The following is a 26,644-nucleotide window of genomic DNA, read 5'->3' on the forward strand; positions in this document are numbered from 1 at the left end:
GAAACTGGAACTTGAAATCTGGTGTACAAATAGTGAGAAATCGAAAGAAATATTCTAAATCTAGAGAAATAAACGGAAATATTTTTGATAATTCTCAAAATCTAGAAATATTTTTGTTATTTCTGGAAATCGGGAAATATTTTTTTATTTCTGGAAATCTGGAAATAATTTTGTTATTTGTGGAAATATTTAAGAAAAATCTGAAATATTTAAGAAAAATCTGAAATATTTAAGAAAAATCTGAAATATTTGGGAAATATCTGAAATATTTGGGAAATATCTGAAATATTTAAGAAATATCTGAAATATTTGGGAAATATCTGAAATATTTGGGAAATATCTGAAATATTTAAGAAATATCTGAAATATTTGGGAAATATCTGAAATATTTGGGAAATATCTGAAATATTTGGGAAATATCTGAAATATTTGGGAAATATCTGAAATATTTGGGAAATATCTGAAATATTTGGGAAATATCTGAAATATTTGGGAAATATCTGAAATATTTGGGAAATATCTGAAATATTTGGGAAATATCTGAAATATTTGGGAAATATCTGAAATATTTGGGAAATATCTGAAATATTTGGGAAATATCTGAAATATTTGGGAAATATCTGAAATGTTTGGGAAATATCTGAAATGTTTGGGAAATATCTGAAATGTTTGGGAAATATCTGAAATGTTTGGGAAATATCTGAAATGTTTGGGAAATATCTGAAATGTTTGGGAAATATCTGAAATGTTTGGGAAATATCTGAAATGTTTGGGAAATATCTGAAATGTTTGGGAAATATCTGAAATGTTTGGGAAATATCTGAAATGTTTGGGAAATATCTGAAATGTTTGGGAAATATCTGAAATGTTTGGGAAATATCTGAAATATTTGGGAAATATCTGAAATATTTGGGAAATATCTGAAATATTTGGGAAATATCTGAAATATTTGGGAAATATCTGAAATATTTGGGAAATATTTGGGAAATATCTGAAATATTTGGGAAATATCTGAAATCTGGTGTACCCCCTCGTAATTTCCCCATAAGTAAAGGTCTAGCGTAGGGCCCCATATTTATGGCATTGTCGTAGAGAAGAAAATTAACGTAAGACGGTAGGGCAATAGCGACATCTTCTTTTTAAAAATTTCTATACCTAAAATATTCTCTTACTCACGCTCGGGTTGATAAATGCCAAACAAAACCCCTCTAAATTTCAAATTTGAAAAAAAAAATTACCTTAAGAAACACTCATTTATAGTAAAAATATGGAAAATAAAGGACATATTGTTTCAAAGTTATTGCTTTTTTTAACATGTTTAAGAAGCATTGAGTAATACTATTTTTTAAAATATAAAATAAATTTTTACTGAAATTTAATTTTTTGAGATAACTGATTTTGGAATTAAGGCAGCTTAGTGTTTTTTTTGTAATAAAATCGTTTACGATAAGCTTCTAAGCCTCTGGCGGGTATTCTTAGCGCAAGGTTTCGCCTAGTAGAACGTCAGTGGGTGGGGGCGTCGTGATTAATATATTATCCAAGGTGACGGAGGTGGCGTTGTTTCTGTAAGAAAAGGCCTATGCAAATTAAATTCGGAGCGTCTCCTCTCCTCGGAAATTACAATCTCACCGTAGCGCCTAGTAGGGGTACTTTTGGTGGGCGTGTCCTCCACGTACAACGCCATCTGTTGTTCGAATTAGGCGGCTTCTAATTCGACAGTGATCCTCGCCACGCTGATGACGCTCATATTTAGCGCTAGCCTTCGTTTGACCACTAAAAGACCGTTTTACGTATCTCCGAGTCTCGTTATATCCCCATTAAGAAGACTTACCCTAGAAGACGTCTTCCAGATGGCGCCTAATAATTCGCGAAACGTCTAGACAACGTAGACTTCACCTTCTATTTTTCCTTCGACAAAATTGCCAACTCAAGCCTTTGAAATATCCCAGGGTTAACTGTCCTAAGAGACTCGAGTTTGACAAACCTATAACGTCCTTGTTTTGACCTGACGAGGGATTTTTTGTTTCGAGTTCTCGACTAGTTCGCGCGTAGGTTTCCGACTAAATTGGTTTCCACCCTTACTCTGTGGTTTGCTTAATTAAAAGCCTATTATCTATCGGTCTGTGTACGCCCCTATTCATTATATTATCGCCTGGCGGACAAAGAGTTGTAGTAATTTTCTCAAGATTCACGCCTGCTCCCAAATCTCTATCGTCATATCTCCAAGGAGACGATGGAAACTTATCAGCGTGACAATAGATTTTCTGAAACGGAATTAATTCTTCAAGAAGGGGTTTTTTATATTATTAATTTTTTTCAGTCATCGGTGAATAAAAATTAATATTGAAGACTATAATTAACTTTAAGTAATTAATTATCTGAAGATAAATGGTTTTTGAAATGAAGACGCTGTGGGCGTCTTGATCGTCTCAATGGGCTCGTACAACGCCAAAAGCAATTATCTCGATGTTGTAAAATAAAACAGACGGAAACACATACTCCTTATTCACGGCGGTCTTTCTATTTTATTAGTAAGGTTTTTTATCTATGAGATTAATTCGTGACGTCGTTTAACGCCACTATAGAAACTCTTTAGTCCAAGAATGTACTTATTTCTACTTAGAGAGAATTAGTATGTTGAGACGAAGGAAAAACGTCACTCGCCTGTGTTTCAATCGCGTAGGAAGACGTACAGGGTTTGTACACGACCTGGAAAACCTGGAATAGTCGGGGAATTTGAAAATGGTTCCAAAAAGGTCATGGAAGGTCAGGGAGTTTGAAAATGGTTCCATAAAGGTCAGGGAAAATTCAGGGAATTTGAAATTGATTCCGAAAGGTCACGGAAAAGTCAGTTAATTTGAAAATGATTAGAAAAGGTTAGGGAAAAGTCAGTTAATTTGAAAATGATTAGAAAAGGTTAGGGAAAAGTCAGTTAATTTGAAAATGATTAGAAAAGGTTAGGGAAAAGTCAGTTAATTTGAAAATGATTCCAAAAGGTCAGGGAAAAGTCAGATAATTTGAAAATGATTAGAAAAGGTCAGGGAAAAGTCAGGGAATTTGTAAGTGGTTCCAAAAGGTCAGGGAAAAGTCAGATAATTTGAAAATGATTAGAAAAGGTCAGGGAAAAGTCAGGGAATTTGTAAGTGGTTCCAAAAGGTCAGGGAAAAGTCAGATAATTTGAAAATGATTAGAAAAGGTCAGGGAAAAGTCAGGGAATTTGTAAGTGGTTCCAAAAGGTCAGGGAAAAGTCAGATAATTTGAAAATGATTTCAAAAGGTCAGGGAAAAGTCAGATAATTTGAAAATGATTAGAAAAGGTCAGGGAAAAGTCAGGGAATTTGTAAGTGGTTCCAAAAGGTCAGGGAAAAGTCAGTTAATTTGAAAATGATTTCAAAAGGTCAGGGAAAAGTCAGTTAATTTGAAAATTATTAGAAAAGGTCAGGGAAAAGTCAGATAATTTGAAAATGATTAGAAAAGGTCAGGGAAAAGTCAGGGAATTTGTAAGTGGTTCCAAAAGGTCAGGGAAAAGTCAGATAATTTGAAAATGATTAGAAAAGGTCAGGGAAAAGTCAGGGAATTTGTAAGTGGTTCCAAAAGGTCAGGGAAAAGTCAGATAATTTGAAAATGATTAGAAAAGGTCACGGAAAAGTCTAGGAATTTGAAAATGATTAGAAAAGGTCAGGGAAAAGTCAGTTAATTTGAAAATGATTTCAAAAGGTCAGGGAAAAGTCAGTTAATTTGAAAATGATTTCAAAAGGTCAGGGAAAAGTCAGTTAATTTGAAAATGATTTCAAAAGGTCAGGGAAAAGTCAGGGAATTTGTAAATGATTCCAAAAGGTTATGGAAAAGTCAGGGAATTTGTAAATGGTTCCAAAAGGTCAGGGAAAAGTCAGGGAATTTGTAAATGGTTCCAAAAGGTCAGGGAAAAGTCAGGGAATTTGTAAATGGTTCCAAAAGGTCGGGGAAAAGTCAGGGAATTTGTAAATGGTCCAAAAAAGTAGGGGAATTTGTAAATGATTCCAAAAGCTCAGGTAAATGTCAGGGAATTTGAAAGTGATTCCAAAAGGTCAGGGAAATTGAAAATGGTTCCAAAATTAAGGTCAGGGAAAAGTCAAGGAATTTGAAAATGATTAAAAAAAAAGTAGGGGAATTTTAAAAGGACCCTAAAAAAAATTAGTCAAATAAATTTTTGAAAGATGTAATAAAAATACATAATAAATATTTTGCAAGATTTTACCTCAAACCATAAATGATCAGGGAAAATTTGAAAATTTAGTCAGAGAAAACCTGGAAATGTCAGGGAATTTAATTCCGGAAATTTTGTACGAACCCTGACGTACGTCTTAGGGAACCAATGAGGTACTTGGTCTATTTGAATGGCTCTTAAAGGGCGGAGCATTTTGGCAAACGTTTTGCGAATATTATGCTAAAAATATCAACATAGTAATAAATACACGTAGCCTAACATTGTCGACAAATTAATAATTCAATGGATCCGATTTAATTTAAGACGTAGTTCGTGTATTTCCGATTCTATCGACTCAGTATTTTTAAAAGGCTGTGTTTTGGTTAGTCCAAGGCCTAACACTCTCTATAAATTATTTAATACCGTAGACCCGATTTAAAATACGTTTCCATTGATGGAGTTAGTCGTCTCGCGAGAAGTCTAAGGTTATATCCGATTTTACAGAGTCAGTATTTTTAAAGGTGGTGTTTTTGAGAGTGATGGAACATAGCAGCTTCCAAAACTGTGAAATCCCCTTTAAAAATGCGTCATTGAGTCGCGCTGTCCAGACAATCCATTCTTTCGGTCACGTAAGCGTATAAAATAGAATATAATAGACGTCAAGCGGAGAATTCGGCGGCAGGGTCGCGCAATTTGAAGGTTGGCCGCTCTCGAGAGCCGCCGGAACTGTGCCTGTGACGACGACCCAATCAATAACATCGCGCCTGTATTACGGGGGGATTCCGTTACCATCCATAGACGTTCCTCCCTCAGTCGTATCGAAGTCGTTTCTGTCAGAAATTGCTCGTGACAAAACGCCCGTTTCGGGTACATCCTTTACCCTTTCCCCCTTTTTTCGTAGCGTTTTTGATTTACAGTGTTTTGGACTATAGGTCTTTCCTCAATCCTCGTGTCATAGCTCCGTGAACTTTGTTTTCTTGATCGTTGTTTGTGTGGGCGTAAAAAGAAAACGGTCTCCGTACCCCCAGCGTGCGCCTAAAATGTATCCGGGGATGTGTTACGGGGACATTCTTTATTGGTAACAACTAGCAAAACACGGATATAGGTCGAGTATAACCATCGGAACCTTAAAATGTGGCTCGTACGATGTTTTATGTCTCGGGAGGGTAAGAAGGGGACGGAGGAGCCATCAAATTCGTGGCGTCTCTTTGGACGAGAAGGGTTTATCCGATTCAGATTTAGGAACAATAAAATGAAAGGAATTTCATATTTGTTCATTGTCAACGATTCAAAATATATAGCTGTAATATTGTTTAAATATTTCTATAAATTCTCTACAGTGGTCCTATATTTAGTGTATTTTTTCTATAATTCTAAAATGTCCCTATATATTCAGATAATTTTGAAGTGTCCCTATATATTCTGATAATTTAAAATGTCCCTATATATTTCTATAATTCCGAAATCTCTCCATATATTCAGATAATTCTGAAATGTCTTTATATTCTTATAATTCCGAAATCTACCTATATGTTCCTATAATTCCGAAATCTACCTATATGTTCCTATAATTCCGAAATCTACCTATATGTTCCTATAATTCCGAAATCTACCTATATGTTCCTATAATTCCGAAATCTACCTATATGTTCCTATAATTCCGAAATCTACCTATATGTTCCTATAATTCCGAAATTTCCCTATACACTCTTTTACGAAGTCGGCCATTGCATTACAGGCCTAATTTAAAATAGTACAGGCGAGGGCGCCTGCACGTGCTCATCAGCTCGAGACGTCTCGTGTACTTGACCTCGTGAAGCGGCCTTGCATGCACTATTTGAAATCAGAGCTGTAATAAAATGGCAGCTTTCACAAATAAGGATATAAAAGAGTGTATATGTTCGTATAATTCCGAAATCCTCCTATATGTTCGTATAATTCCGAAATCCTCCTATATGTTCGTATAATTCCGAAATCTCCCTATATATTCTTATAATGCCGAAATCTCCCTATATATTCTTATAATCCCGAAATCTCCCTATATATTCTTATAATTCCGAAATCTCCCGAAATATTCTTATAATCCCGAAATCTCCCTATATATTCTTATAATTCCGAAATCTCCCTATATATTCTTATAATTCCGAAATGTCTCTATATATTCTTATAATTCCGAAATGTCTCTATATATTCTTATAATTCCGAAATCTCCCTATATATTCTTATAATTCCGAAATCTCCCTATATATTCTTATAATTCCGAAATCTCCCTATATATTCTTATAATTCCGAAATCTCCCTATATATTCTTATAATTCCGAAATCTCCCTATATATTCTTATAATTCCGAAATCTCCCTATATATTCTTATAATTCCGAAATCTCCCTATATATTCTTATAATTCCGAAATCTCCCTATATATTCTTATAATTCCGAAATCTCCCTATATATTCTTATAATTCCGAAATCTCCCTATATATTCTTATAATTCCGAAATCTCCCTATATATTCTTATAATTCCGAAATCTCCCTATATATTCTTATAATTCCGAAATGTCCCTATACATTCCTCAAATTTAATTTCTATCCTACATTTAATATATTTTTGTCATATTGGTCAAAATCTAACTGACGAAGTTTAATAGCATTATACTCCAACAGTAAATATATTTCATGATTAATTTTAAAAAGAAGCAGCTACTTCGCGGCAATTAAATTTTTAATTAAGAAATTTAAGATCGAATTATGTTTACGAGGGGAGACTCTTTAGCGTTAGACTAATGCAAACATAATTTAATAATTTAATTTATTAATAATAATTTAATTTTAACTTAATTAAACGTTTAGTTGCCAGTAGCTGCATCTTTTTAAATTTAATCATTTTAACTTACAATAGCTAAAAATATTAAAGTTATTAAATATAATCAAATTGCTATTCTTCTTCTTCAATAGAGGGGTTCCAACTATGTTAAACACCTGAGAGGGTCGAGAAGGGGGTTAAATTTTATTAAAGCCAAAGCTACACCCAGGGGGGGGGGGTTTCTACACGGTAACCCTCCCCTTGTATACGCCACTGACTTGAGTATTATCACTACATTTAAATACGAACTAGTATTTTTGGAAATTCCAATCCTATGTAGTAGTTATTATAATAAGTGGGAACTGTTGACTGAGAGCGATGCAAATTTTAACTTCATGCCTTGTTATAAAAATTTAATTTCGAAGTAATCCAATGAACAACGTTTAATTTAAAAATCTTTCAAGTTTACCGACTTCAATCACTAAAGAGAGAGAGAGAGGTATGGTTACCGCGGTGCTCTGCCTGTTCGCTATTGGAGAAAAAAACTCCATAAAAACTGTTCCTATTTTTTTGGAGCCGATAAATTGATTTTCCAATATTCCAGCGAATCAGATTAGTAGAGAAACAAATTTTTTTAAACCCTAACGCTGGAAGAAGAAAAATGTTATATACGGTAAAACCAGTTTTCTGTCGGAGCAAAAAAAAATGGAACCAGATAGAAGAAAAAAAATAAGAAAGTAGCCAGTCTCTAAAATGTCGCTCCTCCAGAAGAGAGGATACCGCTCCGCCCCCTTCCGGCGAAATATGGTAATCGACTGGGATTCGAAATACGGTGGCAGGGTGCGCTGAGATGGCCGACGTTAAGGTGCTTTCAATATATAGTCAAATTTAACGTAATTTTCGCAGCAGCTCGCCGAAAATGTATGAAGATGGGAAGCTACTTTATCCCGTATTAGATTGTATAGTCGAAGAAAGGTTTCGCCTACTAGCCCGAACGGACTCTACCCCCCTCGTCGCCTTGGACTGAACTGATACGTAGGCCTCAGTCCAGTCTAATCCCGTAGGAATGCGTCGACCAATACAATTCCGAACGGCTTATCGGGTTTGTCTCAGCCATTTCTCCGAATATCCGACACGGGGAAATATTCCCTACATTCAATCTGCGAAGTTTCTTATATTGGCTATCCCACATTTTCACGGCGAGCCGGCCTAATATTGGCTCTCTTCGGTCGGTTCCATTTGGGCTCCTAACTTCTCGGGGCGAATCGATACGCGCTCGGCCCTTGTCCGTTTATCTCTTAATGTATACTCGGCAAGGGCTAATTCCCGCGGCTCCTTTTTCTTTTAATGACCTTGTCGTTTTGCTGGCGGCTTTTTAATAGTTTTATCGATGTTATAAGAAGCCGCCAGAGCTACCCTCGGGGGGTTTGACGCTTTAATTAATGAGCTATAATGATTAAATACGCTGTAAAATTAATCGGAGCTTATTTAGGATTTTCCGAATATTTGCGGGTTCAATTTTGATTAATAGTATTTCCTACCACGCTATTATAAGAATCACATTAATAACCTTCTCAATTAATTCGACATTTTAAATTAAACCTCGCGACGACGTTGAATTCCATTAATAAATCGTTAATTTTCAATTTGGTCTATTTTTGACCTACTAACGCCTGTAGAAGTGTTCGTGTAGCAGCGCGTCGGTGCTCAGGAGGAAACGGACTTTTAGGATGATTCGCCGGGTTAATATCGCTTACTTCCCGCTAGACGAAATGTGATCAATATTTTTACGATCTATATACCTAAAAGGTTTTCTTTAAAAGACTGTATTTTCTAAAAATATCTGGCGCTGAGATTTCTACGTATTACTTCTCCGGAAAAGATGAAGCTCAAATTCAAACTTTATACATGACGGGGTAAAATCCTACGTAATACCAGTCGTATTTTAGAGTGGTTAAGAACCGAGAGTACGCCGAAAATACCAGGCTTTTCTGAAGCCTAAAAAAATCTTGCGTACCTAGGACGATAGGCTTAGGCGAAAGCCTCGAAAAAAACCCGTTATCCTAGACGTATTTTCTTGACGTTCTTTACATTCTTAACCCGTCTATTTTTGGAAGGAAACGACTTGTGGCTGCTTTATTTCCAGTGTTGGCTTTTCGCAAATCCCCCGCCTTTAAGAGCGCGTAAAACATTGAATTTTTCATCCCCAAATTTCCGATTTATAACCGTATTTAAAATAAGCGATTCTTCAAAAATCCACCGTTTATTTCCTAGTAAAATAACAAAAAATGGTACTAGGAAAACCTGGAGAATTTCCATCCGTGTGATGGACCATATTTGCTTTGCTGATAAAAGAAACGGCGCTTGAAAATTCCCGGCTAAAAATATTATTTATTGAACCGCGACGACACCATATACAGAGAAGTTACCTTTTTTTAACCCTCGGTTTGATTGTGGGAGGGGACGGGGTGGGATGGTTCTAAAGGTCAAAGGTGATAGTATCCTCGCCTTTATACGCACCCCCCTCTCGGAGACCCCTTCAAAGAGGGAAGATTTATCTTAAGTCTTAAAATGGTCCTTCTGTAAAGTTCAAAATCTTATCTTTCTTTCACTCAATCGTTTCTCTGTTTTGGTGCGACCATGGTTTTTTTTTATTCCTTTACTTTGATGTTATTATTTTTCACTGGCTTATTTTGTTGCTCGCCAAAATCCACACCCTTTTTATATTTTTATTTTCCAAGGGAAGTTTTCTCGGTATAAAATTCAATCTGCTATATAGTGTGCGCTTAGTCACATTATTTTTTAAGTTTTCTTACGTCCGTTTTTGTTTTGTGTGGGGTTTTTCACTCAGTAGGAGAGGATTAGGTAACTATACATATATTAAATTGCCTTTAACAATTCGTAGATTGTGGGTGATCAATATTTTCGTTGCCATGACATTATGACGCTTATGGTGGTTACGTGAAAATAATTATCAGCTTAAATGATACCTAAGGCCCCACCTGTCGCCACTTTTCGTTTGATCGATGCAAAAAGAATAAGGATAAAAAAGTATATCAATTGAGTTAAACTTAGGTCTAATATTTTGGTAAATATTAATTTTTATGAACCTTGATAAGAGATTAGCCTTTTGTCATGCTGTGACTGAAGTTTTCCTTGTTAATGAAAATCCAGTTGTGTGTCTGACCTTTCGAGATATGTTGATTTATTGACTCAGCTTTTAAATGTAAATAAAGTCGTTTTATTTTAACCATTGTGCTCTCATAATTCAATGACGCTACAATCCTGAACAATGCTGCGACCACCTTAGACACAAGTCATCGAGCGACGTTTAATGCCATAAATTCAGGTGGTTCGGTTACAATGCGTAGGAGGGTGGTGGCCAGCCCTTCACGCCACGCGAGCCAACAGCTCACTACGTTAATCTTTACAAGATTTTATGGAAATGGGAAACCGAAGAAATCGGGGTAAACCGCTTTGACAAGTGGAAAGAGAACTTGCAAAGTCAACGAGCTGGGATTATTGGCCAAAAAGGGTCGTGTTGTGTTTTGGCTGATGATCTGAGACGTGGAATTACGTTGTGTGTCCGTTAAATCCGAAGCTTGTGTACTCAACCCCTTTTTCAGAGTTCAAATACAAATTGCATCATCTCCTCTTTGAAATTAAATTAAGATTGCTAGCGCTTCTAACTCGACTAAAACTAATTTAAACGAAAAAGAAAGGGGATGAAAACAAAATCAACGGAATTAAATTACAATCCGTAAATTTAAATACTTCTGTCGTTAAGATTGTCGCGTAATTTAAATTTGGGTTGGCCCCACCCAAAATAAAAAAACGAAAGGGGATACCAACCCCCCCCCCCCTCCCGTCCATGTTTATGAATAATTTCTTTCGGAGTTTGTATTTTCTTCTGTCTTAGCTCAATCTCAGCGAGAACATAAAAAGAAACGCTAGTTTCAATTTGAAGCTCCTTCCCTGTTTTTTCACTTTCCGGAAAATATAAATAATGGAAAGGGTGCAGCCGTGTAAAACGCGGAAGGAACCCCCACCCTCCCCGCGCGCTGCCGTACCCTTTACTTGTATCGCTTTTTAGCCTCTTCCTCTAGTATAGAGGAAAGAAGCTGTTATTTTCGCTCCTGATGTATTCGGTGGTGGTGGTGATGAATAATACGGTGGAAGCTTTAGCTCCGTATGGGTCTCCGGGAATCGACGCATTCTCTTCAACGGCACTCGATATACATTTAATTCAGGTATCATTCGATTGGTTTTAGTTCTCTCTATCTACCTATGCCAGTGCTGAGCCGCGGCTTTTAATCAAAGGGAGATATTTCGCCCCCCCCCCCCCCCGATTGGAAATTACGGCGTACAGGTCCTCGTAGGGTTCGTACGAAACATGGATATCCCGAATAACCTGGATAAGTCAGGGATTTCAAATTTGGTGAAAAAAGTCAGGGATAAGTCAGATATTTAAATAATATCGTAAAAAGTCAGGGATAAGTCCGGGATTTAAATAATATCGTAAAAAGTCAGGGATAAGTCCGGGATTTAAATAATATCGTAAAAAGTCAGGGATAAGTCAGGGATTTAAATAATATCGTAAAAAGTCAGGGATACGTCCGGGATTTAAATAATATCGTAAAAAGTCAGGGATACGTCCGGGATTTAAATAATATCGTAAAAAGTCAGGGATAAGTCCGGGATTTAAATAATATCGTATTTAAAAAATTGTTTCACTTTGTACTTTTAACTATGAAAACATAAAATGATGAAAATTAGCCGGAATATTAACAAAAAGGTCAGGGATATTACCAAAAATTAATCAGGGATAACCTGGATAAGTCAGGGATTTGAAATCCGAAAATTTCGTACGAACCCTGCCCCGGGAATCGACGAATTCTCTTCAACGGCACTCGATATAAATTTAATTCAGGCGCCATTCGATTGGTATTAGTTCTCTCTATCTACCTATGACAGTGCTGGGCCGTGGTTTTTAATCAAAGGGGTAAAATCAAGAGTGCTAGGAGGAAGAGGCTACTATTGTGGCTGTGCCATCTTGTTTTTATTTCTTTAGCATGGAGTTGGGGGGAAAGACGAATTGGGTAAATTCTGCGCCACGTGAAACGGGAACGCGTTTTCCGTTGTTAGGGAACAGGCGTTGCTATATTCGTCGCGTTATCCGCCTGCGAACACGAAGTGTGGGGGAGGGGAACTGGGAAGATGGAGAAACGGTTGGAGGAGGTGTAAATTTGCGTGCTTTTGAGGAGTTTTCGGATGCCTATTTAAGATTTGGGGAAGGACGTATTTGGACCCTGGAAGCGTCTATCAAACGGGACTTGTACACGTTTATACACTGTTATTACATAATGTAAAGCGGTAGACGTTTTTCGGTTGAATTGTGATGTCAATGAGTCATACCTTTGGTCAAAATTGTGATGTCAATGAGTCATACCTTTGGTCAAAATTGTGATGTCAATGAGTCATACCTTTGGTCAAAATTGTGATGTCAATGAGTCATTCTTTTTGTCAAAATTGTGATGTCAATGAGTCATACCTTTGGTCAAAATTGTGATGTCAATGAGTCATACCTTTGGTCAAAATTGTGATGTCAATGAGTCATTCTTTTTGTCAAAATTGTGATGTCAATGAGTCATACCTTTGGTCAAAATTGTGATGTCAATGAGTCATACCTTTGGTCAAAATTGTGATGTCAATGAGTCATACCTTTGGTCAAAATTGTGATGTCAATGAGTCATAATTTTAGTGAAATGTGTGATAATGAGTCATATGTTTAGTGAAATGTGTGATAACGAGTCATACTTTTGCTAAAAAGTGTGATGATACTGAAACACGCTTTTGGTAACTCATATTTCGATAAAATTTTAGGGTTACTTATGTTAATAAATCATTCTCTACAATTTAGCCGAGTTTGTAATGATATATGAGAATCCCCTTGCGAATTCCCCAGGTGTTGCCAATATAATTTAGGGTTATTATTTATTATTAATCCATCCCATAAGCCCATAGAAGCTTCTCTCTTCGGCTCCGATGCTTTTAGGGTGAATCCTTGGGGCGAGGCTATCCCAGCCCCGCTCCGGGATCGTTTGCTTCTCTTAGAGCTAATCGCGTCTCAAACTTTTCCCCATCAACTCGGTCGGCGTATAGGCTTAGCCTATTCCTCTTACGCCACGATCAGTTTTTTTTCAGGTTAGGGTACGACTTCCATTTTCACCCGAAACCCGAACCCTAAAATTATTTCATGGGGTTTGTATCGATCGCGTTGGGGCTTTGGCGTTCATTTAATTACTGTTCTAAATCATTAATAAATAATGAAATTTAGTTACGCTGTATCCTATTAAATATGAAAGTTTGGAAGTTAAGCCAACCTGGTTCACAAAGCACTCTCATCTTTTATTCAAAACCGTTTCTCCCTAATTCTCCTTAAAATATAACAATTTTCAGGCTCAAATTTGATTTAGTATACAGGGTGTTTAAAAGGTTACGCATACGTTTTAAGGAGTTGTAGAGGGTGAGTTGAGAAGTATGCCTGTTTTTCCCATTTTCTTACGATGAGTTAAAGGAGCGCTAGAAAGCTTCAAAGTGTGGCCTACTAGCCCCTGGAAGTAGGCTGCGACAAGCGCAAAACCAAGCGGCATGGAAATGATGACATTAAGGTTTGGGTTCGTGTGCTAGGTAAAAACGAGGGGCTGATCACTCCGCGTAATCGGTGTACAGAGCCGTACCTTTGACTGTACTAATGGGATTACGCGTAATCTTTGAAGTCCCTGCCTTTGGCAGTGCTAATCTAAGCGTAATCCGGTGTACAGACTTTCTAAGAGTGGTTAGCCCCTCGGGTAAAAAAGGGCTTTGTAAACAAATCGAGGTAACCAGCGTAAAAAAGTAAACTTAAACAGTATTTAAAGTTCTTGCTGCCTAGTTTCGCGCTTGTTGCAGCCTACTTCCAGGGGCTAGTCCCTTTGAAGCTCTCTAGCGCTTCTAACTCATCGTAGGAAAATGGGGGAAAAACAGGCATACTTCTCAACTCACCCCCTACTACTCCTTCAAATGTTTGCATAACCGTTTGAAACACCCTGTATAGGCGTGTTTTAGACCGCGAACGCAACGCACCGGCGCAAATTCTCTCGTAACTGAAATGAAAGGAAAGGCGATGGGCCCCATCAATGTGGGGCCTGTTCCGGCGGGCCCCGGGGGCGAAATGGAAGCGTTTGAATAAATGGCTTATTCCATTAAGTTGAAAACCGCGGCGGGCTTACTCTTTAAATAAATGAGATTTCCATCGTTCGAAGTAGCCGGCTGTTTGGCCAAACTTCCGTTTGCGAAGCCACCTACTTATCCATTTCCATTTTATTTATTTAAGAGGAGTCGGTTCGATACAGCTCGACGTTCTTATTCTTTTTCAAAAATATCCTATTTTCTCGCATTTGACTAAAAGGCACTTTCGATCCCGCATTTTTCCGTTTCCTCTCGCGCCGCGTCTCTCAAATCCCCGATAATATCATCCGAGTAAGATCGAACCCGACCATTCCGCGACGCTAGGGTCGTCTAGTATAGGATTGGAGAAGTTCCTCCGGCCGTGGCGTCGCTGTGGACTCGGCCATCCGGATTTTTCTCCACCCTCTGCCGTCATCCTTTGGTTCGCGCTCTCTCCGCCAGACTCTCGGTGCTCCGCAGTTTCCTCCTCGCCGGAGTAGTTCCCCATCGACGCTCGCCCATTCGTTGTCTTCTTTTGGCGGCGCTCGCTTCGGAGTCGCATCCCTCTGCCAGGGTACCGTCTCTCTCTGTTTCTGTCGGCCTGATCGGAACCTGTAGGGCGTCTCGTTTCGATCGTCTCTTCTTCCCGAAATCTCCTCTCGGGTTAAATAACCATCTCTTCCTCGTCGATTCTGTTTTGATTCCGTTCTCGCACGCGCGTTCCGGTTTGACCATTCGTACGTCATCCACTCGTTACAATTTCTCGACGGATTATTTTTCACATGAAGTTGGTCTATTTTCATTTTTGTTAGATTCGTGTATTTTTTTTTATTGTTCATATGAAACGTTAGTAAATATTGTTTCCCCCCGCACGCTATTTCTTAATTTCGATTATTATTGTTTACGTAAACACGCTTTTTGGATTAATTTTTCGTTTTGCAATTTGGATTTTGGAGACTGACCTAGTATGACACTTTTTTTTGGGTCTTAGGCGACTCTCTAAAATAGAATATTTAAGTATATTTCGTTCGTTGCCCTGGGATACGAGTTAATTTAATTTTGATTATATTTGATACTTTTGTTTATTTAGTCAGTCTCTACCGGTACATTTTATATGGATATTATGGCAGTATTAATACTGTATTTAGATGTATTAAAAGTACCATTTTCCATAATTTCGTTAATTGCTCTCTGATTGATTTTGATTATATTTAATACTGTTGTTTATTTGGTCAGTCTCTACCGGTATATTTTAGATAGATATTATGGCAGTATTAATACTATTTATATTTATTAAAAGTACCATTTTCCATAATTTCGTTACTTGCTCTCGGATTAATTTTGTTTATGTTTAATACTGTTGTTTATTTGGTCAGTCTCTACCGGTATATTTTAGATATATATTATGGCAGTATTAATACTGTATTTAGATTTATTAAAAGTATTTTTTGCCCATTTGATTGTAGTGCGTGTTTCCAATTTGTAAACGCCCCCTAAGATCTACTGGTGTAGTAATTATTTTAATTTGATTTTCAAAGTTAAGTCCCATCGTGACGAAAATTGCGGCCTCATCCGACTGCGTAATATTCGCAAAACATAAACGTTGACTCTTCGACATCGGCGCGATTTATTGTGTCCGGATGTTGTCGGCATGGAATGGTTTCAGGTGGGCCACCTAGGCCATCACGTCATGGGGGACAGATCATCCAACGCGCACCTCCGCAAAGGCTACAAAGTCGGAGACCTTTCCAAGTGAGTATCACCCTCACCCACGCGAAAACTGACTTAACAATCATCAGCCCTCCGCGGTACCCCTACCGTCTCGTGACCTTGATCTCTTCTTCGAAATTAATTCGGAAAAGCGTTGGCGAAATGTTCCAGTAAAACCACCCTTGAATTATTTCTTCCGTCGCTCGAAAATGTAACCACCCGTTGACACGCCCCCCCCTTACATCCGTGGCTCCCCTCCCCCCTCACTTCCCATCAACCCACGCGGCAACTGCGAATCTGCGATCCCGTTCAGTTCAAACGGGTTATTTGTCGCAGTTATCAGCCATATTTATCGGCGGGAATCTGTTTCTAAAAAATGAGGTAAAAAACCACTCTTTATTCTAGTCAATATTTTGTAGCGGTGTTGGAGTTTTTGTGGTAGGGCTTTAAGTCGCATCTAGATGGCGCTGCCTTTTATAATTATTAAATTTTTTTTAAAAATGAACGGGGAAATTTCTGCTTAGGCCTAGATGAAATGATATAGGTTTATTCCCGACTTTGACAGTACAAAAGGGTTATTATTATTTGTAAAACTTTAATATCATTTAAGAAATGTTTGAAATCATTATTTTTATTGTTTATTTAAATTGAAATACTTGCATTTAACGTTTTAATAAAAATATGTATAGAAATATAATTCTACTTTTTTTTTCTATTACGAATTAACAACTCTTAATAGCCGCGTTTCGAAGTACCGGTAATCAGTTTCTGAAATATCCGTCATTTTCCAATTGAAATATTTCGTATCCACCCACTCGTCAAATTGGGAATTTCCTAAACTTTTTTGATTGTTTTATTGATGACCCGTGATTTATTACGTCGGTAGACGAGGACCAACCAACTATCGGAAAACTCGTCAAAGTGATACAAAAATGTCAATAGTTCTTTTTAGAAAATAACATTGCTCATCTTGTTGAAATGTTGCCTCCCCGCTTTAGCTGTGTATCCGTTTTCTCTCCCACTAAAGAGTTTATGAACTCATTCTTAGGCATTGGCTGAACTATTCCAGGGCAACATCTCAACAAGTTGGGCAAGCGTAAAGACATTTTATAAAATCAACTATTGGCTTATTTAATTTTATCCAATTTGTACGTACGTCGAATTCCAAAGTGAGCTCCTCGATGTCCTTCGAGAGTCCGACCACTTCTGATTAATAAATCCGCTTTATGTTGCGTTATTGAAAGGTGCTAGATAAGCTCGCCGGCTCATTGTGCCGGAGTGTATACTATACGCCCTCCATCGCGTATTGTCGTGGCGACCAGGGACATCTCGGAACCCCTCCCTCGAAGCGTCGATAAATATTGGACGTTCATATTTACGATAGAGAGAGGACCGAACCGGCCATTAATTTCTGAAAGTATTCCCCGAAAGTATTCCCCGATGTTTACCGCCTGCTACGCATTCGCATTACCCAAATATTTGCGGACATATATGTCGAAAGAGTTTAAGCAGTTCCCCACTCGAGCGAAAGCGTATACGCCGGCAATAAATACTTATGAACAGAAGCTTATAACAAATCTTTCTTACGAGAAACGTAATCGAGCTAGGTTATTAAAATTGAACGTTTCAGTCCAGAGTTGTTAAGGTATTTAAAGAAACTGCAAAAGTCGGGGAATTTGAAAATGGGTCTGAAGTTCAATGCGTCGCCGTTAAAACAAAACCACGTATCTTTTCGGTGGCCTTTTTGAGAAAAATTGATTTTTTAATTTTGCAGGGATTTGTGAAATCGCGTGTTAGGTTTTTACACGCTAGTTAATTTTATAGTTAAATAATTTCGTTTCAATATTAAATTTATGAGGATTTTAATTAAAAATATTTTGCTGAAGGATAATTTTTAGAGATACGTGGTTTTGCGTCATGAAGTTAGATATGAGCTGAAAATAAGCGAGATACGTGCTTTTGCGTGAAATGCGTTGCGAATATCAAAGATACGTTTAAATGTTTTCTCGATTTCAAAAAAGAAATTCAATTGCAACCTATTAATGTTTTTAATGTAAATTGGGGTGTAGAATCTAAATATGTCAATTTTGACAAAACCACGTATCTCAAGTTACGTGGTTTTGTTTTAACGGTGACGCGTGGAGAAATGTGTTTTCCACTAGTAATAAACGACAGGGGAAAATCAGGGAATAGGAATCGTAAAAACGACAGGGAATTTGGGTCTAAAATTTATGGGAAAGTCGGGAAATTCTTTAAAACAAGTAAAAACGTCAGGGAAAAGGCGGGGAATTTGAAAATGGATCTAAAACTAGGGGAAAGTCAGGAAACTTTGAGAATTAGTGGAAAAGTCAGGGAATTCGAAAATGGGTCTGAAGTTCAATGGGGAAATGTGTTTTCGACTAGTAAAAACGACAGGGGAAAATCAAGGAATAGGACTCGTAAAAACGACAGGGAATTTGGGTCTAAAATTTATGGGAAAGTCGGGAAATTTTTAAAACTAGTAAAAACGTCAGGGAAAAGGCAGGGAATTTGAAAATGGATCTAAAACTTAGGGGAAAGTCAGGAAATTTTGAGAATTAGTGGAAAAGTCAGGGAATTCGAAAATGGGTCTGAAGTTCAATGGGGAAATGTTTTTAAGACTAGTAAAAACATTAGGGAAAAATCAGGGAATTTAGGTCTAAAATTTAGGGAAAGTCGGGAAATTTTTTAAAACTAGTAAAAACGTCAGGGAAAAGGCAGTGAATTTGAAAATAGGTCTAAAATTTAGGTAAGAGTTGGCAAATTTTTTTAGAACTAGTAAAACGACAAGGAAAAATCGGGGAATTCTAAAATGGGTCTGAAACTCAAAGGGAAAATGTTTTTAAGACTAGTAAAAAAACAGGGAAAAATCAGGGAATTTGCTTCTAAAATTTAGGGAAAGTCGGGAAATTTTTAAAAACTAGTAAAAAAGATAGAAAAAAATTAGCGAATTTGGGTTTAATTTTTTTTGAACTAGTAAAACGACGGGGAAAAGGCGGTGAATTTGCAAATCGGTCTAAAATATAGGGGAGAGTTGGCCAAAGTTTTCAGAACTATAGTTAAAACGTCAGGGGAAATATCTGAAAAAGGGCAGGGAATTTGTAACAGAAAAAACCCTTGGCAACCCTGGCATTCTCATGCTCTAGGCAGATTCCAGTTGGCGCGAAACTCCCGCCTAACCGCGGATGTATTAAGATTATTTAAATAGCAACGAAAAATTTACTAAATATAATTAACGTATTTATAAATCATATTCTCAATTTTGTATTATTTAAGCTAGGAGCAACAAGCACAAGGAGAACGCAGCTAGCCTTTAAACACGCTAACGAAGGGTTGTGTACGAATTTCATTGGACGAGCGTCACGAGCCTTTACGCTGAACGTTTTACGGATGGGGGGAAGACAATTTCCGAATTTTCCCCTTCCGACAGCAGCAGGCGCTAAATCTTCTAGCCAATGAAAAATGTACACAAGAAAATCCACGACTTTTGACGGGTTGCGTTCTCCTGGTGTGGGGTGTTGTGTTTGTTTCTCCTAGATTTAAAGGCCGACTACATAAATCTTCGGTTTACTCTGTCTTACTGCAATACACGTGTGCCATGCAGTCAGCCTACTTCCAGTGAAAGACAGAGTAAACCGAAGATTTATGTAGTCGGCCTTTAAGTAAGTCCACTATTTTAGTCCCGCACTATTTTTGCTATCAAGCGAACAAATTCCAATTTTCACGATCGCTAAAAAGGGTAAAAATACTTTAAATCCGCTAATGATGAGATAATTATTTTTTTCCGTGTTAATCTATTTCACAATATGAGAGAATACTTCTATCGCGAAAGGAATTTTATTTACTTCCGCTATTAACTTTTCCCTGGCTGATTTTCTCTAGGCCCAGAGGATTATTTTGGCGTCGTTTTTGCGCTAGTTGGAAAATTTCTCTATGCAAAGCTATTTTTTTGTAAGATTATATTTACATAAGATGTTACACTTTTTATTGAATTTTTATTTCGTAATTGGAAAGGCGAGGCTTTGCTTCGTATCGCGTAAATAAAGGCGTATATTCCCCGCTTTTACATATCTGTCCAAGCTGGCATAATTAGGAAACAGCTCGCCTTATATTATAATCATCGTAATTAGTTTTCATAGAGATTTCCGAGTCGCCAATTTCAAACGGTTCCTAATTTTATATTCTTAATTAAAGGGGGGGAAGGAACGTTCGTTTGTCTCGCGCCAAGAGAACTGGCACGCCCCCTTTTGGTCAGCGGAGACGCCGGCTCTTTCTGTCACTTTGAAACGTCACAGGCCCGCTCTCCCCCCCCTCACGACATATAACTAGGACACATTGCAGTCTCAACCAAATTCTGAAGGATTTTGGCCGCGCCTGCTGGCTTTAATATTCGTCCAAAGATTTTGTTGGCGCTGAAGAGAAAAGGGGATGGAAGGAAATGAGGGGAGGGAACTCGCAATTGTCGTAAATTAGGCCGCTTTATTGTACTCCCCCCCCCCCCCCCTGGTATGGGGCTTAGAAACCTAAGACGCCTTTGAAGCTAGCGCGAGGAGATGCAGATGGAGGTGATAATTCCCCTTCTGCTTTCTACCGTTGCCACTTTCAAATACGCCTTTATATTTTAATTTCGAACGACAAACAGGATGTGACTGAGAGATCTTCAAGCCGGGCCTGTTTGAATAATTTAACGACGAGCCTGTTTAAACTATCTCCTTTTGAAAATTATATGTTTATCTAGGTTAATTTAGTATTATTTTTATATTTACGTAGTTCTTACAACTCCTATTTTTGCCATGGCCTTTGAATATTTGAGTACACGATTTTTCTGCGGATTGTAGAAGCTAAATATTTGATGGTAATTTTTTTTGCATTGAATGTGACAATTTCTTTTGGGTTAATAATGACACCTTTGAATTGAATTAAATTAAATTGAGTTTGCTGTGCCATAAAACTGATTACATATTCCAGCAAGTTAAAACGCAGTGTAGTCAACAAATTTCCATATAAGTGGAATAGTTTTAGATCAAAATCTAATTGCGTTTGCGCGTTTAAATACCCACAGAACCTAGTTATAGATATTTAATTTAAGCTATGATTATTGTGGTTTTTTATAGGTAGGCAGTATATTTTATTTGCATTTTGTTACAGCAGGAAAAATACTATTTAATTTGCCCTTTTTCTGAATGCACATCCAGAAGATTTTTTGTAGGATTTCGCCCTTGTATTTTAAAAATGACCACACCTTTTACTTCTAAAAAATATGACCTTCTGGCCCCTGCATACTAAAATAGTAGAAACACTAGTGAAAGCCAGTAGGATGATGGTAGGAACAAGGGATAAGTTTTCCTAAATCTCCTCCTACAAATACTGCTTGGTGAGCGACAAAAAGTAGAAAGCACTCTAGCGAACGCCAGTAGGATGATAGTAGGAACGCATGAGAGGAATTTTCCTAAATTTTCTCCTACAATTACTGCTAGGTGACCCTAAAAGAGTAGAAAGTGCTTTAGCGAAAACTAGTAGGATGGTGGTAGGAACATGGGAGAAATTTTCCTAAATGTTATCCTACAATTATTGCTAGGTGAGTTACAAAAAGTAGAAAGCACTCTAGCGAAAGCCAGTAGGATTAAAGTAGCCTAGTAGGAACATGGAAGGAATTTTCCTAAATCTTCTCCTACAATTACTTCTAGGTGAGCGACAAAAAGTAGAAAGCTGCCGCCATCTGCTGAGCGAAATCGAAAGTATTAGCAATGGCCACTTTAACAAATACCAAATTTTTCTCATTTCGGTAACGAGAATGTTCAATCTAATATAATTACATTATATAGGGGGTATTCACGAGCTATTTAAACAAGATGGCGGCCATAGTTTGACGTTAGGAAGTGGGAGGAAAGGATGATGACGTCACGAGTATAATTCCTATATAAAAAATATAAAAATTCCAAATAATACGAATGAAATGTAATTAATATTCTATCTATCAATATTACAAATATTTATAAAAATATAATAAATTAATATTCTATATATTAATATTACAAATATTTATAAAAATATAATAAATTAATATTCTATATATTAATATTACAAATATTTATAAAAATATAATAAATTAATATAATAATATTTATAAAAAATGTAATAAATTAATATAATAATATTTATAAAAAATGTAATAAATTAATATAATAATATTTATAAAAAAATTAATAAATTAATATAATAATATAATATAATATAATATAATATAATATAATATAATAATATTTATGAATAATGTATCGTTTTTTTTTTCAAGAGATGGCGCTCTAGATTTAAAATAAAGATGGAGCCTGAAATGGGGCGGGGCGTCGGTATAACAACATAGCACCGCCTTATCTATAAGCCGCAGTCCCAGGTTAGCGTAAATTAGTTCTAAGCCATAGCACTGCCTATAAATTATTAAATTGAAGGGTTTTTGCTAGAATAAGGAGCCAGAATTATAGAGATGGGAATGGTGTATTCTAGTCCCGATTATTGCGGCGTCGTAAATCGTACCTTTCTTGTTTGGTCCGTTAACAAGGCTTAGCACGATATGCTTATTAGTGATAAATTCCGGCGTCCGCAGCTATAAACGCCGCCGATAAATTTACGGATAATCGCCTTCGCTTCTCTCGCAATCCAGATGCCAGCCAGCACGCCGACTAAATTATTCCCTTACTCGTTTGGCTATAGTCAGGAATCCATACCTCTACTTGGAACGCTTATCGCGGCAGATTTTCGTCTCGATTTGGCTGACGGGTTTTTTTGACGTCACTATGTTAACTTAACAAACAACAACGTGAGAGGGGAGCGCGCGCGGAGGGGATTTTTTCTCTCGTAGGCGGGGCCAAAGTCGTCAGAGTGATCTTACCATACGCGATACGGCATGATAAGCATTCCGAGTAGAGGTATGGATTCTTGCTGCAGTGTATAAGTATATCGGCGTCGAATGGAGATGCGAGCCGCGTACACTTCTCTCCGCCTTCGGACCATTAGAGATTTCTACGGATCGTAAATCTGGCTCCCTTTATGGAGAAGATCCGACTCTCGAAATATCCCTAGCGGACAGACAGACAGGCGTGTTAACCCTCGGTTCAAACTAGGTATTCTTCCCGATCGCGAACTTACACGGATAACTACGGATTCCTTATCTCTCTTCTTTCGGGATCTTAAAGGCCGACTACATATTTATTCGGTTTACTCTGTTTCTCACTGGTAGTCGGCTGCTTGCATAGCACATGTGTCTTGCAGCGAGCCAGCTTCCAGTGAATGACAGAGTAAACCGAATAACTATGTAGTCGGCCTTTAAAAGGGAAGAATATTTCCGAGTAAACACGTATGGCCAAAACGTTCTTTTTCTCTAGCTCCTCTCTTCCTCCTCGAAGGATGAGGATTAAAGAAAGAGGATCAAGGATGGAGAAGCTCGAGAGCGTAAAAAGAGAGTATAGGATTGAAAAAGGATGATGAACGGGGGATTTATCATCTCTTTTTATACCCTCGGCGGTTTTTTTTGGAGGGAAAGATTCTTTGTCATTGATGAAGGAAATGCGGAGAAAAAAGGATGAATAGAGAGCGAGTGCATTAAAAGTATTTTTCTCTAGTTCCGTGGGCGGCCGGATAAAGATATTTCATCATCCGTCATAACGCAATCAATACCCACTTTTACTTTTATTTAAAATGTAACGCGATATTTTGTATTCGAAGGTTATTTACTGTAATATTTCTGCAATCCAAACGAAACGGGTCTAGGTGGCGTAACGGTGCTAGTTTCCCCGAGGTAGCGTCTATGGTAACGTCCGCTACAGACAATTTAAAAAGTCAGGGAAATCGGGGAAAAGTCAGGGAATTTAAGAATGGACCTAAAAAGTCAGGAAAATGTCAGGGAATTTTTAGAATTTGTAAGAAGTCAGGGAATTAAATTTTATCTTGGCAATTTTTTAAGGTTATTTTTTAGACCAGATCTATGACAAATTCTATGATTATCATTTATTTCCTTGAAAGTTTGGCTAATTTTTTCAACATTGCAATAACCTTTTTACTGAAATATAAGTTCATTAAAATTTATTAACTTCTGATAAAAGTCAAATATAAAATAAAAATTTGGCATTAAAAAGTCAGGGAAAATCTCTTAAAATGGTCAGGGAAAATAGGGAATTTGAATCTCAAAATTATGTGGCAACCCTGCATAAGCACTTTTTCCTTAAATAAACTTATCAAAATATAAGTTTAATTATATTAAAATGCTATTAGTATTATTTATAAAGTCAAATTTACGAATAACGATGAGGAAAAACTAATAGCGTCTGCTTCAGTCGCTACCTATCTAGGTTTCCATGGCGAACCACTAGAATTTCGTTAATTTACTGTTCAAATGGTTTCATCTATAGCTCGTATGCGTGGCCTAATTTCGTTGCCATGGTAGCGTGTTTATGTCAGCTATGACCTTAAGATGGCCATGGTGGTCACGTGATTCTTTGTTTTTTACACACAATCCAAGGCATCTGTGTATTGGTTTCACCAAGGATACTGTATCCTTGGTTTCACGTACAGTGCCGCCGTGTCGTACATAACTCTTTACCAGTTATGGTTATAAATTTCAACGATATCTAGTTCGACGCTACATTTACCGGCCTCGGTATCCCGATATACATTTTTAAATCTGAGCCCAAGAAGTTAATAATTTTTTCCATTTTAGTGACTTACGGCGATTTTTGCACTAAAATCTACACAATTTTTTAAAATAAAATTCCTTTTGGGTTTATTAAGTTACTGTACAAGATGATTGTAAATTAGTTCAAATTTAAATTTAATATGTAATTGTGTGTACTTAAATGTCCGTGACATCTTGTTTTCCACTCGAATTATTTAGGTTTCGAGCTAGTCTTTATTTGTTGGTTTTTGGCATCGTTCAACATCGATTCGTTTTATTGAAATGAAAAATGTTCTCTCCAAAACGCGCCAATAGGTGCGAATGGAACTAGGCCGAACGTGGGTTTTTCTCTTCCGATGCTTCAAATATTGCTTCTCAAGGAGTTTTTACGGCGATTTCAAAACGCCTACAAGTAGACTCGACTTTCGAAATTGAACATTTTCTCCCGTATTTGCGCTTTGTGGCACGGCTTCCTTTGGCGTTCGGGTATTATCGTCAAATAGGAATACCATAAATAAATAAAACATTAAAAATCCCCATCTACAGGGTGTTTCAAAAGGTTAAAGGCCGACTACATAGATCTTCGGTTTACTCTGTTTTTCACTGGAAGTAGGCTTACTGCAGTACACGTGTGCCACGCAGTCAGCCTACTTCCAGTGAAAGACAGAGTAAACCGAAGATTTATGTAGTCGGCCTTTAAGCGAAAATTTGAAGGAGTTGTAGGGGGTGAGTTGAGAAGTATGCCTGTTTTTCCCATTTTCCTACCATGAGTTAAAAGAGCTTCAAAGTGTGGCCTACTAGCCCCTGGAATTAAAGCCATTAATTCAGGTGACCGGGTTGCAATGCGTAGGAGGTGTGGGTGGTGGAAAGCCCTTCATGCCGCGCGAGCCAACAGCTCCCAACACTAACTATTACCGTTATTAACCTAAACGGAAGTAGGCTGCAACAAGCGCAAAACTAAGCAGCAAGAACTTTAAATACTGTTTAAGTTTACTTTTTTACGCTGGTCCTATTTTACCTATCACACGTCGAACCCAAACCTTAATGTTCGCGTTTCCCCGCTGCTTGGTTTCGCGCTGGTTGCAGCCTACTTCCAGGGGCTAGTAGGCCACACTTTGAAGCTCTCTGGCGCTCTTTTAACTCATCGTAGGAAAATGGGGAAAAAACCGGCCTACTTCTCAATTCACTCCTTAAATTTTCTCATAACCTTTTGAAACACCCTGTATATTGTTAGAGGTCCATTCCCCGTATTTTCTAGAGTCTTTAAAATAACTTTCGTGGAAGAAGTAGAAAGAAATGTTCTTATTTAGTTTAAAGGGGAATTTCTTTTGTACGCTCGCTTTTATTATTGCGAAATGAAGCGAATCAAACGCATTTTAAACTTGAGAGTTTTTCTTTGTTGCAGGAATAAGGATCCGGATAAGAGCAACACTCCGCTGCTGCACGACCAATCTCACGCTTTCGAAAGAGAGGAAGCCAGAGGAGGCAGCGACGACGAGCCCTGGGAAGATTGGGCCCAGAGTCGAGGAAGTAGTCAAAATAGGCATGTCTACGCTTTTCTCTTACTCGCCCTTAATACCCCTAAATACTTGCAAATATTAGGCTATTTTATTGTGGACAGGAAAGTCAGGGAAATAATAATATGAATCAGCTAGGGAAATACCCGAGGCACCACCTTATGGGGAAATATCCAGGAAACTCCCATGTGTTGGGGAAATATCAGGAAAATTCCCATGTTTTGGTAAAAATCCAGTAAATTCCCATTGTTTGGGGGAAATCAGGGAAAATCCCATTTCTTGAGGAAAATCAGGGAAATTACCATTTGTTGGGGAAAATCAGGGATATTACCAGTTGTTGTGGGAAATACCATGGATATTCAATTTATTTAAGAAACAACAGAGAAATTCTTATCTGTTGGGGGAAATATCAGGGATATTCAATTTATTTGGGAAATAACAGAAATACTTATCTGTTGGGGGAAATATCAGGTATATTCTATTTATTTGGCAAATAACAGTGAAATTCCATTTTTAGAAGGAAATCAGTAAAATTC

General features: G+C 37.4%; 1 protein-coding gene and 1 long non-coding RNA gene across 4 annotated transcripts in view; one reads left to right on the forward strand and one right to left on the reverse strand.

The window, feature by feature from the left end:
• ArfGAP1 (ADP-ribosylation factor GTPase-activating protein 1) overlaps positions 1–26,644 on the forward strand; it is a 70,603-nt gene that overhangs the window by 33,853 nt on the left and 10,106 nt on the right. For 2 of the 3 annotated variants that reach the window (XM_090181268.1, XM_090181267.1), the window contains exon 10: positions 25,997–26,134. The exons of the other annotated variant lie outside the window; for it this stretch is intronic. In XM_090181268.1, coding sequence (XP_090037394.1) covers positions 25,997–26,134 — 138 coding nt within the window. The remainder of the gene's footprint in view (positions 1–25,996; positions 26,135–26,644) is intronic. 3 annotated transcript variants of the gene reach the window in all.
• Positions 1,446–2,050, reverse strand: LOC149936002 (uncharacterized). Its single transcript, XR_016472382.1, has 3 exons — positions 1,832–2,050; positions 1,630–1,773; positions 1,446–1,563 (listed from the first exon to the last, which is right to left on the reverse strand). It is a non-coding gene; the product is annotated as an uncharacterized LOC149936002 (long non-coding RNA).

The sequence above is a fragment of the Leiobunum rupestre genome, chromosome 7, assembly GCF_980474605.1.
Source record: "Leiobunum rupestre chromosome 7, qqLeiRupe1.1.hap1, whole genome shotgun sequence".
NCBI classification, from domain to species: domain Eukaryota; kingdom Metazoa; phylum Arthropoda; class Arachnida; order Opiliones; family Sclerosomatidae; genus Leiobunum; species Leiobunum rupestre.